Raw genomic sequence first — 17,342 nt, 5'->3', positions numbered from 1 at the left:
GCAAAATTTACTTTCTTCTGAAAACAGGACTTTGGACCACTGAGCAACAGACTAGTCCTTGTAAAGGCTTAGGAAACCTTTGCAGGTGTTTTGTGTTTGCTTATTAGAGTGTGATACCATGAGTTTACAGTCTTCAACTTTTACCCAATATTCCAATTTTACAAGAGACTAAATTGTGGCTTTTCATTAACGGTTAGCCATAATCATCAACATTAAAAGAAAAAAATGCTGGAAATAGATCACTCTGTGTAATGAATCTATATAATATGAGTTTCACTTTTTAAAATTAATTACTGAAATAAACTCTTTGATGATATTCTAATTCATTGACAAGTACTAGTGTGTATTTTATATATATATATATATATATATATATATATATATATATATGAAAAATTACAAAAGTGTTTTTTATCACATTTTTAGTGATTTGTCTGCTCATAATAAAAATGTAAAACATGGAATTAATTAAACTAATCTAAAACATAAAAGCCTCATAAGTGTTGTGAAAAAAACAACAAAGTAAAAATAGTTGTGATATTCAAAGCGGTTGCAAAGATATTATCGTTTAACCCCTTCCCGACATGTGCCGTATGGATACGTCATGGAAAGCTAGTGCTTCCCGCATTTTGCCGTATCCATATTGCAAATGCTTGTCACCGACTCAGAAGCTGAGCCGGTGCCATCATCGCTGGATGTCAGCGGTATCTTACAGCTGACATCCGGCTGTAATGGCAGGGACCGAAATTAGCTTTGATCCCCGCCATTAACTCCTTAAATGCAGCGCTCAAACGTGATCGCTGCATTTAAGGTGTTTGCAGCTCATCGGAACCCCAGCAATGAAGTTGCCGGGGTTCCGGTGGCTGCAATGGCAGCTGGAGGCCTAATACTTGGCTCCCGGTCTGCCTAGCATGGAAGCTGTTCAGGACCCACTAGGTGGCAGAGCCTGAACGACTTCCGTAGCCGCCGGCAAGATGGCGCTGGCTCAGGAGCTGAGCCGATGTCATCAGCGGTGGATTTCAGCGGACATCGACCTGTAACGGCAGGAACCGGAGCTAGCTCCGATCCCTGCCATTAACCCCTTCGATGTAGCGGTTGCTAGCAGATCGCCAGCCCTGACATGCAATCAGAGCTGCCGACTGCAGCTATGGCAACAGGAGACACAATGGCCTCCTGCTCTGCCACTACGGAAGCAGATTATGCCCCTCCGCGAGGCGAAGCCTAATTGGCTTGCTGTCAGTGAATAACTGACAGATCTAATACATTGCACTATGTAGTAGGCAGTGCAATGTATTAGATGAAAAAAATACAGATAGTTGGACCTTCAAGTCCCCTAGTGGGACTTGTAAAAAAAAGTATAAAAAAGTGAAAAAAAATAAATTTTGAAAACATAATAAAAGTTTCAAGTAAAAAACACAATCGCCCTGTTCCCTTATTAAATAGTTACATAGTTTGTACGGCTGAAAAAAGACACATGTCCATCAAGTTCAACCAAGGGACGGGAAAAGGGAAGGGAAAAATGTCTACACATAGGAGCGAATACTTTTTTGTATGGCCATTAATATATTTATATAAATTAATCATGTCCCCCCTTAGTCATCTTTTTTTAAAGCTAAATAGGTTTAATTCTTTTAATCTTTCCTCATAACTTAGATTCTCCATGCCCCTAATTAGCTTCGTTGCTCTTTGCATTTTTTCCAACTCCAGGGCATCCTTTCTATGAACTGGAGCCCAGAACTGAACTGCATATTCTAGATGAGGCCTCACTAATGCTTTGTAAAGTGCCAATATTACATCCTTGTCCCGCGAGTCCATGCCTCTTTTAATACACGACAATATCCTGCTGGCCTTTGAAGCAGCTGATTGACACTGCATGCTGTTATTTAGTTTATGATTTACAAGTACACCCAGATCCTTCTCAACAAGTGAATCCGCCAGTGTAGCTCCCCCTAGGACATATGATGCATGCAGGTTGTTCGTACCCAGGTGCATAACTTTACATTTATCTACATTAAACTTCATTTGCCAACTGGATGCCCAAACACTTAGTTTGTTTAAATCTGCTTGCAATTCACGAACATCTTCCATAGACTGAACTATATTACATAGCTTGGTGTCATCTGCAAAAATAGAAATCGTGCTATTAATCCCATCCTCTATATCATTAATAAATAAGTTGAATAATAGTGGTCCCAGCACTGAACCCTGGGGTACACCACTTATTACCGGGGACCATTCAGAGTAGGAATAATTGACCACAACTCTCTGGATACGGTCCTTGAGCCAATTCTCAATCCAATTACAAACTACAGGGTGGGCCATTTATATGGATACACCTAAATAAAATGGGAATGGTTGGTGATATTAACTTCCTGTTTGTGGCACATTAGTATATGGGAGGGGGGAAACTTTTCAAGCTGGGTGTTGACCATGGCGGCCATTTTCAAGTCGGCCATTTTGTATCCAACTTTAGTTTTTTCAATGGGAAGAGGGTCATGTGACACATCAAACTTATCGAGAATTTCACAAGAAAAACAATGGTGTGCTTGGTTTTAACGTTACTTTATTCTTTCATGAGTTATTTACAAGTTTCTGACCACTTATAAAATGTGTTCAAAGTGCTGCCCATTGTGTTGGATTGTCAATGCAACCCTCTTCTCCCACTCTTCACACACTGATAGCAACACCGCAGCAGAAATGCCTCCCGATCTGACCCCCTTATACTTTTATCTTTGGGGTCATCTGAAGGCAATTGTCTATGCTGTGAAGATACGAGATGTGCAGCAACTGAAACTACGGATACTGGAAGCCTGTGCTAGCATTTCTTCTGCGGTGTTGCTATCAGTGTGTGAAGAGTGGGAGAAGAGGGTTGCGATCGATGTTAAGCTTACTAGTCTATAATTACCCGGGGAAGATCTAGAGCACTTTTTGAAAATAGGCACCACATTTGCCCTGCGCCAGTCCCTTGGCACTATTCCAGTCACTAGAGATTCTCTGAATATTATGAAAAGGGGGACAGAAATAACTGAACTAAGCTCTTTAAGAATTCTAGGGTGTAACCCATCTGGTCCCGGGGCCTTGTGCACATTTATTTTATTTTATTTAGCTTGGACCATATCTACATTCATCCAACTCCGTATATCAACTGATATATTAACAGCACTGGCACCGGCTACATAAGCTGATCTTTCTTAAGTTGTATATACAGAGCTAAATAACCCATTTAGTAACTCTGCCTTCTCTTGATCCCCTGTGACCAACTCCCCATTACCACTATCTAGAGGTCCTACATGTTCAGACTTCGGCTTTTTAGCATTAATATACTTGAAGAATTTTTTGGGATTTGTTTTACTATCCTTGGCCACCTGCCTTTCATTTTGTATTTTTGCTAATTTTATTAAATTTTTACCGATTTTATTAAGCTCTTTATATTTTACAAAGGCTGCAGATGTACCCTCAGATTTGTATTTTTTAAATGCCCTTTTTTTTGTCATGTATTGCCCCTTTCACAGAAGGTGTAAGCCATGTGGGATTTAATTTGTCGTTTATACTTGTTACCTATAGGAATAAATTTTGCTCTATAATTACCCAGAGTAGATTTGAAAATCTCCCATTTATCATTTGTCCCATTATTTGACATTAGTTCTTCCCAGTCTATATCCTGAATTGCAGCCCTCATCCTGGGGAAATTGGCCTTCTTAAAATTAAATGTTTTTGCCCTCCCAGCCTGCATTTGTTTTTTACAGTATAGGTAAAATGTAACTATATTGTGATCACTGTTACCAAGGTTTTCACGAACATTAACATTCCCAACAAGATCTGCATTATTAGAAATGACCAGATCCAACAGAGCTTCACCTCTAGTCGGGACTTCCACAAACTGGCACATAAAATTTTCCTGCAACAGGTTGAGGAAATGTCTCCCCTTTGCAGTTGAAGCCGAACCATGACACCAATTAATATCCCGGAAATTAAAATCTCCCATTATCACTACAGTACCCGCCTGTGCAGCCCGCTCAATCTGTTTATATAGCTGAACGTCCATCTCCTCAGTTATATTGGGGGGTCTATAGATTACACCAAAAGTAAATTTTTTCAGTGTTTACCTCCCTTTCTAGTTCCACCCACAAGGTTTCAACCTCCTCACAGTATTCACCCACTATTGTCTCTTTCACACTCGCCTTCATATCACTTCTCACATACAGACATACACCACCACCTTTCCTATTTGTCCTGTCTTTCCGAAACAGTGTAAAACCCTGTAGATTTACAGCCCAGTCATGTGAAGAGTCCAGCGATGTTTCAGCAACACCAACTATATCCATATTTTCTTCCAGTACCAAGGCCTCCAGCTCCCCCATTTTGCTTGCTAGACTTCTGGCATTTGTGAACATACACTTTAACTTGCCTGTCAGTTTTTTTAAAATTTAATTAGTTAAGGCTCCATTAGTTGTTCATATTCCTTCCTTTTCAAGAGGCGATTTATCAAGGCCCTAAAATTAGGGAACCAGGAAGGGTAGGGCCCAAACATATCTGCTAGAAGCGAGGGTGCCCGTATTATACCAGGACAATACTTCCCAGCAAAATTCCCCAAACTGCAAAGGTGCGGAGTGTGGACCAAAAGACGGATAAGGAAGGACATTTATCAGTGCGACACTGGGCTGTGCAGAAAGAATTGTGTCACAGCGTAACACACATCTATAGATTATTTTATTGTTTTTTTACCCCATTATTATACCACCTGACTATGTCCCTGATGTACTCTGCCCAGCTCACATGTACTCCCACATTATAAACGGAAACACCAGCAATACTCAAACAAAACTACCACCAAGCAAAATCCGCCCTCTAAAAGCCAAATGGCGCTCCCTCCCCTCTGAACCCTACAGCGTGCCCAAAAAGCAGTTTCCTTCCACATGTATGGCATCGCCATACCCGGGAGAACCCTTTTAATAATTTTTGGGGTGTGTGTCTCCAGTGGCACATGCTGGGTATGACATATTTGCCACTGAAATGGCATACCTAGGGAAAAATATAAATTTTTAATTTGCACCATCCGCAGTGCATTCATTTATGAAAAAGACCTGTGGGGTGAAAATGCTCCCTACACGCCTTAATAAATGCCTTGAGGTGTGTAGTTTCCAAAATGGGGTCACTTCTCAGGGGTTTCTTTTTATTATTCCACATCTGAGCCCTGCAATTGTAAACACATACATAAATCGCCAAATTAGGCCTCAATTTAACATGGTACTCTTTCTCTCCTGAGCCCTGTCAAATGTCCAGGCAAAAGATTAGAGTCACATGTAAGGTGTTTCTAAAACCGGGAAACACAGCATAATAATTAGAGAGTTGTCTAGTTATGGTGGCACAAGCTGGGCACCACATATTTGCATATCTATGGAAAAAAAAATCCAATTTTCACTCTGCAACATCGAATGCACACTAATTTCTACAAAACACGTGCAGGGTTAACATGCTCACTACACCCCTAGGTGAATGCATTGAGGGGTGTAGTTTCCAAAATGGGGTCACTTCTGGGGGGTTTCCACTGTTTTGGTCCCAAAGGCGCCCAGAAACCAATCCAGCAAAATTTGTACTCCAAAAGCCAAATGGCGCTCCTTCCCTTCTGAGCTCTGCCGTGTGCCCAAACAGCAGTTTATGACCATATATGGGGTATTGCCGTATTCTGGAGAAATTGCTTTACAAATGTTGGGGTTCTTTTTGTCCTTTATTTGTTGAGAAAATGAAAAGTTTTGAGCTAAAGCTGCGTCTTATTGAAGAAAAAGGATTGTTTTTATTTTCACTGCCCAATTCTAATAAAATCTATGAAACACCAGTGGGGTCAAAATGCTCACTACACCCCTAGATTAATTCCTCAAGAGGTGTAGTTTACTAAATGGAGTCACTTTTTGGGGGTTTCCACTGTTTTGTCCCCTCAGGGGTTTTGTAAATGTGGCCTGGCCTCCGCAAACACCATTCCTGCTAAATTTGAGCTCCAAAAGCCAAATAGCGCTCTTTCCCTTCTAAGCCCTGCCGTGTGTCCAAACATCCGTTTATGACCACACGTGGGGTATTGTTTTACTCAGGAGAAATTGCTTTACAAATTTTGCAGTGCTTTTTCTCCTTTAGTCTTTGTGGAAATGAGAAAAAATTTGCTAAACCTACATTTTCTTTGAAAAAATGTAGATTTTCATTTTCACGGCCTACTTCCAATCATTTCTGTAAAACATCTGTGTGGTCAAAATGCTCACTATACCCCTAGATAATTTCCTTGATGTGTAGATTCCCAAATGGGGTCACTTTTGGGGGATTCCCACTGTTTTGGCACCGCAAGAGCCCTTCAAACCGGTCATGGTGCCTAAAATATAGTCTAATAAAAATAAGGCCCCAAAATCCACTAGGTGCTCCTTTGCTTCAGAGGCCAGTGCTTCAGTCTATAAGCATGCTAGGGCCACATGTGGGATATTTCCTAAAACTGCAGAACCTGGGCAATAAATATTGAGTTGCATTTCTCTGGTAAAACTTTGTGTTACAAAAAAAATTGATTCAAAATTAATTTCTGCAAAAAAATATGAAATTTGTAAATTTCACCTCTACATTGCTTTAATTCCTGTGAAACGTCTAAAGGGTTAAGAAACTTTCTAAATGCTGTTTTGAATACTTTGAGGGGTGAAGTTTTTAAAATGGGGTGACTTTTTGGGGGTTTCTAATATATAAGGCCCTCAAAGCCACTTCACAACTGAACTGGCCCCTGTAAAAATAGCCTTTTGAAATTTTCTTTAAAATATGAGAAATTGCTGCTAAAGTTCAAAGCCTTGTAACGTCCTAGAAAAATAAAAAGGATGATCAAAAAACTATGCAAATCTAAAGTAGACATATGGGGGATGTTAATTAGAAACATTTTTGTGTGGTATAACTGCCTTTCTTATAAGCAGATACATTTAAATTTAGAAAAATGCTAATTTTTTTTAATTTTTCGCTAAATTTTGGTGTTTTTCACAATTAAATACTGAACGTATCGAGCAAAGTTTGCTAGTAACACAAAGTCCAATGTGTCACGAGACAACAGTCTCAGAGTCGCTTGGCTAGGTAAAAACATTGCGAAGTTATTACCACATAAAGTGAAACATGTCAGATTTGAAAAATGAGGCTCTGTCAGGAAGGTCAAAAGTGGCCAAAGAGGGAAGGGGTTAAAGAGGCTCTGTCACCACATTGTGCAACCCCTATCTGCTATTGCAGCAGATCGGCGCTGCAATGTAGATTACAGTAACGTTTTTATTTTTTAAAAACGAGCATTTTTGGCCAAGTTATGACCATTTTCGTATTTATGCAAATGAGGCTTGCAAAAGTACAACTGGGCGTGTTGAAAAGTAAAAGTACAACTGGGCGTGTATTATGTGCGTACATCGGGGCGTGTTTACTACTTTTACTAGCTGGGCTTTCTGAAGAGAAGTATCATCCACTTCTCTTCACAACGCCCAGCTTCTGGCAGTGCAGATCTGTGACGTCACTCACAGGTCCTGCATCGTGTCGGCACCAGAGGCTACAGATGATTCTGCAGCAGCATCGGCGTTTGCAGGTAAGTCGATGTAGCTACTTACCTGCAAACGCTGATGCTGCTGCAGAATCAACTGTAGCCTCTGGTGCCGACACGATGCAGGACCTGTGAGTGACGTCACAGATCTGCACTGCCAGAAGCTGGGCGTTCTGAAGAGAAGTGGATGATACTTCTCTTCAGAAAGCCCAGCTAGTAAACACGCCCCGATGTACGCACCTAATACACGCCCAGTTGTACTTTTACTTTTCAACACGCCCAGTTGTACTTTTGCAAGCCTCATTTGCATAAATACGAAAATGGTCATAACTTGGCCAAAAATGCTCGTTTTTTAAAAATAAAAACGTTACTGTAATCTACATTGCAGCGCCGATCTGCTGCAATAGCAGATAGGGGTTGCACAATCTGGTGACAGAGCCTCTTTAAATAAGTGCATGTCAGAAATATGACATGAAAGGGTTAATTATCTAAATCTAAAGTCCACTGGAATACACTGACTTACATACACCTCTGGATGACAGCTGTGACTCAAAATTATAATGTTGCAGTAAATCAATGATAATTTTTGGTATTATATAATGTGAATAATAAATACATAATGTATATTATGTAAATGTTATGTAAACGATATATTTATTCTATAATAATTTAATTTTTAGGCACAGTTTCATCAAAAACTGACAAAGATGCAGTGAAGAAGAGTTTCTTAATCTCAAAAAACATTCTACACGGTAATGAACACCCTGCACCTGAAGCAGGTAATTTTCTTACTATTTTGTAGTCTACTAATTCTTTGACAAATAAGGGAGTATTTACATGACCTGGTGCTAGTGTGCCATGTGGTTAAAATGTGCATAGCATAACCACGACCATTCGCGGTAAGGCGTGTGTAGTATTGTTGCACCGTTTTGCAACTCAAAAAAAAATAAAAAAATCTTATACTTACCCAGAAGTCTGTGTTTCTTCCTCCAGGCCAGCCTCCTGGGATGAGGTTTCATCCCATTTGACCGCTGCAGCCAAACACATGCTGCAGTCATAGTCACACGGGATGAAACGTCATTCCAGGAGGCCGGCCTTGATGATGTCAGAGGGCTGGTCTCCTGCGATGACGTTTCATCCCATGTGACTACGACTGCAGTGGTCTCCTGGGATGAAACGTCAGAAAAGTTCGGCAGTTTTAGGGAAACCATACCAAAGAAGAGCAGCACAGGAGAAGTCGTGGAAAAGTTGGACGCCTCTCATTCGATAAAAATAAACCCTGGTCTCCCACATTACAGACAGAGGGACTCAACACTATACCAAGAAGGAAGGACCCTTGGTCCAATTTACCCTTATAAGGAAACAACTCCCTATTTAGACTCCATTTGTGATCAGAGTGGATTCAGGGTTCAGCTATTTTAGATTTTTTAGAAATGTATTAGCCCTTTACATTATTTTGTTTCAAGGCAGAATCTAAACCATTGTTGAAGAGATCGGTTTGCTCTAAAACCTATTCTTGTTGATATGTGTGGCTTGTTACTTAGCAAATAGATGGAGCTCAGAGCGGGTGACTAATGTTTCTGCATCAACTGCTTTAAAAGTAATAAGGGAGGATGAGAGTAGTAGGTGATTGGCTGAGAGAAGAGCACAAGTGGATTGGTAAACAGAGATGAGCGCGGAGATATATGACAGTTCGGCATTGTGGAGAGCTTTGTAGACTAGGAGGTGAGTTTTAAATTGAATTGGGTAACAAGTGTAATGAGTGACAGAGAGCAGAGGCAATAGTATAACCGCTAGATAAAGAGATCAACCTGGCCTGCATTCATGATCGATTGAAGTGGAGCCAGTCCGTTTAGTGGATTGCCAGTTAGTAGTGAGTGATATATATATATATATATATATATATATATATATATATATATATATATAAAGTACAGTTAAGTTTACCGCTCAGACGGTGCTGGTAACAGTCCAATATCATTCAGTATGGGCTCTCTCCCAGAAAAATGCAGTGGACAATCCACAATCCAATGAGGGTGTGGATGGAAATTCTTATCCTTGTAGTTCCACCAAGCTCCTTATCGTCTCTCTCCACATTCAAAGAACTCCTGGTAGGAAAAGGATCTTATGTCTCTAATAGATGGAAAAAGGAAGACACATAGTGCAACACCCTCTGAAAAAAGATTGCTCCACGCCAAGTTTAATCCATACTCACAGAAGTAACAAGAAATAAAAGCATCAAGGTAAGTAAAAATCTTTAAAATTTCTAGGCGGCACGCTAAACACTCTTGCCCGACCCTGGGTTTCGCCCTTCCGGCTTCCTCTGGGGCAATTAAACTTGGCGTGGAGCAATCTTTTTTCAGAGGGTGTTGCACTATGTGTCTTCCTTTTTCCATCTATTAGAGACATAAGATCCTTTTCCTACCAGGAGTTCTTTGGATGTGGAGAGAGACGATAAGGAGCTTGGTGGAACTACAAGGATAAGGATTTCCATCCACACCCTCATTGGATTGTGGATTGTCCACTGCATTTTTCTGGGAGAGAGTCCATACTGAATGATATTGGACTGTTACCAGCACCGTCTGAGCGGTAAACTTAACTGTACTTTATATATGTCATTTAGAGTATTTGTTGGATCATACCCAATTTAGTTTTGCCTGCTCCGGTCTGAGAGAGATTTTGTGGGTATTTGAGCTAAGAGAAACCATCATTATATTAGTAGTGAGTGATAGTAGTCAAGTCGAAAAATATTCAGGACCTAGATTAGTGTTTTAGCAGAGTCAACGGTGTGGAAGGGAACAAGTGATGTTTTTTTTGGTGAAGGCAACATGATTTGGCCATGGAATGAAAGTAAGGAAAAAAGACAGATCAGAGTCGAGTATAACTCCAAGACATCAGGCCTGATGGTCTAGGGAGGATGGTGTCGTTACATACATACACATCAGGTAAAGAAGATGATGGAGGAAACAGAAGGAGCTCAGTTTTAGGGTATGTTCACACGGCCAAATTTCAGACGTAAACGAGGCGTATTATGCCTCGTTTTACGTCTGAAAATAGGGCTACAATACGTCGGCAAACATCTGCCCATTCATTTGAATGGGTTTGCCGACGTACTGTGCAGACGACCTGTTATTTACGAGTCGTCGTTTGACAGCTGTCAAACGACGACGCGTAAAAATACAGCCTCGGCAAAAGAAGTGCAGGACACTTCTTTGGACGTTTTTGGAGCTGTTTTCTCATAGACTCCAATGAAAACAGCTCCAAAAACGGACGTAAAAAACGCCGTGAAAACGGCGTGAAAACGCCGCGAAAAATGTGAGTTGGTAAAAAAACGTCTGAAAAGCAGGGTCTGTTTTCCCTTGAAAACAGCTCTGGATTTTCAGACGTTTTTGTTGACTACGTGTGAACATACCCTAAGAAAGATTATGTTTGAAATATAGAGAGGACTTGACAGCTGACAGACACTCACTAGTGTTTATTTTAGGAGAGCAGGAAATATGTCCATTTAATTGGATGTCATCAGCATAAAGAAAGCATTTGAAAGCAAACTTGCTGATAGTTTGCCCAACTGGGATTGTGTAGAGAAAAACGTGAAGTGGCCCAATACTGAACCTTGAGGAACTCCAACAGAGAGAAAGCAGAACCAGAAAAAAAACACACTCAAAGTGCGGTCAGAGAGATAGGATGAAAACCAGAGAAGGACAGTGTCCCTTAAAGGAACAGTGTCACCAATTTTTTTTTTTTATATCAGTTTTATGTTAGGGTTTTATTAAAAACGTTTATATTTATTTGTGTGTTTGTGTGTTACTTTTTTCTATTTTTACACTTTTTCTTCCCCATGGGGGCTGCCATTTTTTTTTCCATTTCTGTGTGTGTCGATTAACGACACATACAGACATGGAATACGGCAGCTCCAGTCCCATAGGGAATGCGAACAGGGCCCGTTCCATCCACTATGGTGTACGCCGTGTGTGTGGGAACGGCGCATGCGCCGCTCCCACACAGTCCAATTTGAAATGCACGCCGTCCGGCGCCATTTTCCTGTGGACCGGAAGTTGCGGCCGGACAGTAAGATTACTACTTCCGGTCGCGGCTTCCGGACTTGTGCACATGGAGCAGCGGCAGCAGACGGAGCGGACGGACCGGAGGGAGCGGCGGCGACTGGAGCAGGTAAGTGATTTCTGTGTATGTAAGTGTTATACTGTGTGTTTACTAGTGTATGTAAACCTTCTACACTGTGTGTTAGCTCAAAAAATGGCGACACACAGTGTAGGAGGTTAGACCGTTCAAACCCCTCGTTCCTCCCGGCATTAGCCAGGATAAAGGAGGGGGGGATTCTGAGAGCTCACTAGAGCGAGGGATTTTTTCCCAATTTTGCAGCATAAAGCAATGTGGTTGCTTTACCGCATGCAATGCTGCAATTTTGGGAATTGCTCCATCTAGTGACCAGTGCTGGGAAATATTATAAATTGAATCCAATTTATAATATTTCCTTACAAGTGAAAAAAATAAAAAAAATTAGAACAATGTTTAATCACCCACACATTAATTATTTAACTAAAAAAAAAAAAAAACATGTTTTGCTGGCAACACATTCCCTTTAAGCCAAAGGGATATGGAGTGTGGAGTATTGGGTGATCTACCGTGGAAAATGCGGCAGATACATCTAGAAGGATTAAAAGAGCGCAATGACCATTGGATTTGGCTGATAAAAGATCATTAGACACTTTGGTTAATTCAGTTTCAGTAGAATGTGAAGCACGGAAGCCAAATTGTGAGGGGGCCATCAGAAAGTTAGAAGTGACGTTATTGACCAGATAAGTATACATCAGATGTTCTGGAAGGTTAGAAACATGACGATAGTTAGCGGCAGAGGAGGGGACAAGAGTGCACTTCTTGAGAAGTGGGGTGAGAACGCTTAAAGGGAAAGTGTCGCTAGAAATATTTTTTATTTTTTTTTCAGTTAAACAATTAGTGTATAGGTGATTAAACATTGTTCTAATTTTTTTCACGAGTCAGGAAATATTATAAATTAGATTCTAATTTATAATATTTCCCAGCGCTGGTCACTAGATGGAGCAATTCCCAAAATTGCAGCATTGCATGTGGTAAAGCAACCACATTGCTTTATGCTGCAAAATTTGAGAAAACCCACTCGCTCTAGTGAGCTCTCAGAATCTCCCCTCCCTTATCCTGTCTAGTGCCAGGAGAAAGGAGGGGATTGAACGGTCAAACCTCCTACACTGTGTGCCGCCATTTTTTGAGCGAACACACAGTGTAGTAGGTTAACATACAGTAGTAAACACACACTAAAACACGAACATACATAGAAATCACTTACCTGCTCCTGCCGCCGCCGCTCCCTCCGGTCCGTCTGCTACCGCCACTCCAAATGCACAAGTCCGGAAGCCGCGATCTTACTGTCCGGCCGTGACTTCCGGTCCACAGGAAACCGGCGCCGGACATCGCACAGTTCAACTTGGACTGTGTGGGAGCGGCGCATGCGCCGTTCCCACACAGACGGCGTACAGCATAGTGGATGGAACGGGCCCCGTTCGCATTCACTATGGGACTGTATGTGCCGTATTCCATGTCTGTATGTGTCGTTAATCGACACATACAGAGATGGAAAAAAAAATGGCAGCCCCCATAGGGAAGAAAAAGTGAAAAAAGAAAAAAAAGTAAAACACAAACACACAAATAAATAAAAAAATGTTTAATAAAACACTAAAATCAAATTGATCTAAAAAAATTTTTTTTCGTGACACTGGTCCTTTAAAAGGCAAAGGGAAAGTTCCAGATGAGAGTAAGGTTGTCATCAGAACATATGATGGACGGTTAATATGCCATATTTACTGACATATCACTCCATTTGTTAACTCAGATACCAACATTTCTACATCAATCTATTCTGAATATATGTAAGGTGTTTTTTTCAACACAATGACAGTGTATAAATTCAGGGGGGTGCATAAGTAGGTATACATCTCTACAGGGGGAGATTTTTCAAACAGTATAAAAATATTTGGTTTCTGAAGAGCACTATCAAAAGTGGAGGCAGTGCTGTGATTGTTTGCCATGGGCAACAGACATTTCTATGTTTAGACTGTTTGATAAATCTCCCCCAAAATTCCTATTCCATTATTCAGATTACTAAGTATGGCTGGTAATTTAACAGATGAACAACCAAAGTGGATAATCAAACAATATTGGAAGACAGAAAATGCTAAAAAGGTTCAACAAAAGTAGGAAGAAGAATTTGCAACACCTCCGCCAACTAGACTATCAGTATACTGTATACTTGACAAATTTGACAGAACCGGATCCATTTGTAATGCACCAAAAAGTGGTCGACCAGTGAGTTACTACTGATTAAAATGAAATGTTAGTGGCACTGACATTTACTCAAAGCCCCAAAAAAACTAAAATGAGAGCTTCTAATAAGTTGGACATTTCCCATAGAAATTTGGGTCATCTAATGCAACTCTTAGAGCTGAAAATGTATCGACCAAGATTAATCCATGTATTATTAGAAGTCGATCTAGATAGTCGTTTACAATTTTGTGAGGCAATTTTGAATGAAGAAACACAAGCAGACGGCATTATTAGAAAAATAACTTGGTCCGATGAAGCCAACTTCAAACTTTTAGGTGTGGTTAACAGGCACAGAAAACCCCATTGCAACAATTGAAGAACAGCTGAATCAACCCGGTGTTAGTTTGGGCGGCCCTTTCATGTAAAGGGGTAATTGGACCTATCTTCTACAATACAACGGTGACCTCAGACCTGTACCTTAACATGCTCCAAGAATATGTAATACCACAATTGCAGAAGGAGCATGAAAATGAAGACTTCTATTTTCAGCCTGATGGAGCCCTCCTCACTGTGCTTTAACGGTGCGTAATTTTCTTGACGAAAGATTACCCAATAGGTGGAGACCACGATCACCAGACTATTTTTTTTCAAAGATAAGGTATATTCAAGAAAACCCACACACGGTTGAGAACATGATTTAGTTCATAAAGGCGCATGCCAAATTTACCTATTATTTAAACTGTATACCTACTTCTGCACCTCATTGTATATGACACCCTAGAGATATGATACCGACTCTCCCTCATTCAAGTTGCTATGATTTTATAGTGTCATATGTCATAACTATGCTGCCGTTTCAGTGGTATTGAAACGAATGTGTTAATCATTCAGACATCACTCATGATCTATCTTGTAGAGTGATCTGAAATGTGAAGGTATACAGAGTTTGAGTTACTTTTCCTCGAATCACATCACTGTAATCGGAGACAGGAGGATTATATTCCTTTGTGTTGCTATTCTTTCAGGTGCCATGCTTGACATTGACATTTTTCTTGGTCAGTTGAGTTGTCAGTAATTGCGGCCGTCATTGCACAGCATTTAAATCAATAACTATAAGCTGTGAAGCGTGGTGTAAAGCGTACTCCATCACTTTCTCTTGATGGTGTGACATTATCTGCAAAGTACAGAAGGTACATTATTATATAAGAAAATGAACATGTTTAGCTGTACTGCCTACACGCTCTTCAACCACTTCATCTACCTGCCAATTGTACTCCCAGGAAGAATGTGTAAGTGAATATTTTATATGCAGTAAAGTACAGTGCCATGCAAAAGTATTCAAACCCCCCCTTGGTGTTTTTCCTGTTTTGTAGCATTACAACCTAGAAAGAAAATCTATTTGAAATTTGATTTTCTGTAATCGACCTATTAAAATAGTCCAAATTGTTAGTGGAATTGAAAAAAAAAACCTGGTTAAAAAAACTGAAACGTTGTGTATTCACCCTCTTTGCTATAAAACCCCTAAATAGGTCGGGTCAAACCAATTAACCCCCTTCCCGCTGTGGCCACTTTTGACCTTCCTAACAAAGCCTGATTTTTCAAATCTGACGTGTCACTTTATGTAATAACTTTAAAAAATGCTTTTACCTATCCAAGCGATTCTGAGATTGTTTTCTCGTGACATATTGTACTTTATGTTAGTGAAAAAATGTAGTCGATAAATTCAATATTTATTTGTGAGAAACACCAAAATTTAGAGAAAATTTGCAAAAAAATAGAATTTTTCTAAATTTAAATGTATCTGCTTGTAAAACAGATAGTAATACCACACAAAATAGTCACTAGTTCACATTTCCCATATGTCTACTTTAGGTTTGCATTGTTTTTTGAACGTCCTTTTATTTTTCTAGGACGTTACAAGGCTTAGAACTTTAGCAGCAATTTCTCATATTTTAAAGAAAATTTCAAAAGGCTATTTTTACAGGGGCCAGTTCAGTTCTGAAGTCGTTTTGAGGGCCTTATATATTATAATCCCCAATAAGTCACCGCATTTTAAAAACTGCACCCCTCAAAGTATTCAAAACAGCATTAAGAAAGTTTCTTAACCCTTTAGGTGTTTCTCAAGGATGAAAGCAAAGTAGACGGGAGATTTACAAATGTAAATTTTTTTGCAGAAATTTTTTAATTAATTTTTTTCTGTAACACAGAAGGTTTTACAAGAGAAACGCAATATTTATTGCCCACATTCTGCAGTTTTTAGAAATATTCCACATGTGACCCTAGTGTGCTAATGGGCTGAAACACTTGACTCAGAAGCAAAGGAGCACCTAGTGGATTTTGGGGTCTTCTTTTTATTAGATTTTATTTTAGGCACCATGTCACGTTTGAAGAAGTTTTGTGATGCCAAAACAAGGGAAACACCCCAAAAAAGACCCCATTTTCGCAACTGCACCCCACAAGGAATTCATATTGTGGTGTAGTGAGCATTTTGAACCCACAGGTGTTTTAGATTTTATTAGAATTTGGACGTGAAAATATATTTTTTTACATTTCTCCAATAAGAAAAATGGTAAAAAAAAAAATCACAAGGAATACAGAAGAAAAAGCCCCCCTCAACATTTGTAAAGCAACTTCTCCAGAGTATGTATATACCCCATATGTGGTAATAAACTGCTGTTTGGGCACATGGCAGGGCTTAGAAGGAAAGGAGCGCCATTTGGCTTTTGGAGCACAGATTTTGCAGGATTGGTTTCTCGACACCATGTCGCATTTGCAAAGCCCCTGAGGTACCAGTACAGTGGAAACTGCCCAAAAGTGACTCCTTTAAGGAAACTACACCCCCTGAGGAATTAAACTAGGTGTATAGTGAGCATTTTGACCCCACAGGTGTTTCATAGTTTTAATAAAAACAAAGGGTCTATTGTGTATTATTTTATTACTTGAAACTTTTATTTTTACATTTGTAAACCCTTTTTTTTTCCACTTTTGTTTTAGTCCCACTAGGGATCTTGATGGTCCAACCGGTTGATTGATGTTCTAATACATTGCACAACCTATATAGTGCAATGTATTAGAACTATCAGTTGTTCATCAACAGCAAGCCGATCAGGCTCTGCCTCTGGGTGGGGCCTAATCAGCTTCCATAATGGCAGACAGGAGGCCATTGTTAGGCCCCCTGTTGTCATAGTAGCAGTCGGCAGCCCTGCCATCGCATGGCAGGGCTGCCGATTTGTTACAAACCACTAAGATGCAGCGATCGCTTTCGATCGCTGCATCTAAGGGGTTAATGGCAAGGATCGGCGCTAGCTCCGGTTCCTGCTGTTACAGCAGGGTGTCCACTGAAACATACAGCGGACACCCACTGCTGATGATGCCGACTCAGCTTCTGAGCGGGAATCTGAGCCGGCCCAATCTTGCAGATGGTCCCAGAAGCCTTTTAGGCCTCGCCTCTGAGTGAGGAAAAGGAGGCTTCCGTTGCTGGCAGACCGGGAGG

At 40.3% G+C, this 17,342-nt stretch overlaps 1 protein-coding gene across 2 annotated transcripts in view; it reads left to right on the top strand.

The window, feature by feature from the left end:
- LRP11 (LDL receptor related protein 11) overlaps positions 1–17,342 on the top strand; it is an 83,795-nt gene that overhangs the window by 58,011 nt on the left and 8,442 nt on the right. For both annotated transcript variants that reach the window (XM_075862439.1, XM_075862437.1), the window contains one exon: positions 8,215–8,313. In XM_075862439.1, the coding sequence (XP_075718554.1) occupies positions 8,215–8,313 (99 nt within the window). The remainder of the gene's footprint in view (positions 1–8,214; positions 8,314–17,342) is intronic.

This window comes from Rhinoderma darwinii, chromosome 4, assembly GCF_050947455.1.
Source record: "Rhinoderma darwinii isolate aRhiDar2 chromosome 4, aRhiDar2.hap1, whole genome shotgun sequence".
Classification (NCBI taxonomy): Eukaryota; Metazoa; Chordata; class Amphibia; order Anura; family Rhinodermatidae; genus Rhinoderma; species Rhinoderma darwinii.
This window is presented reverse-complemented; position numbering and strand designations above follow the sequence as displayed.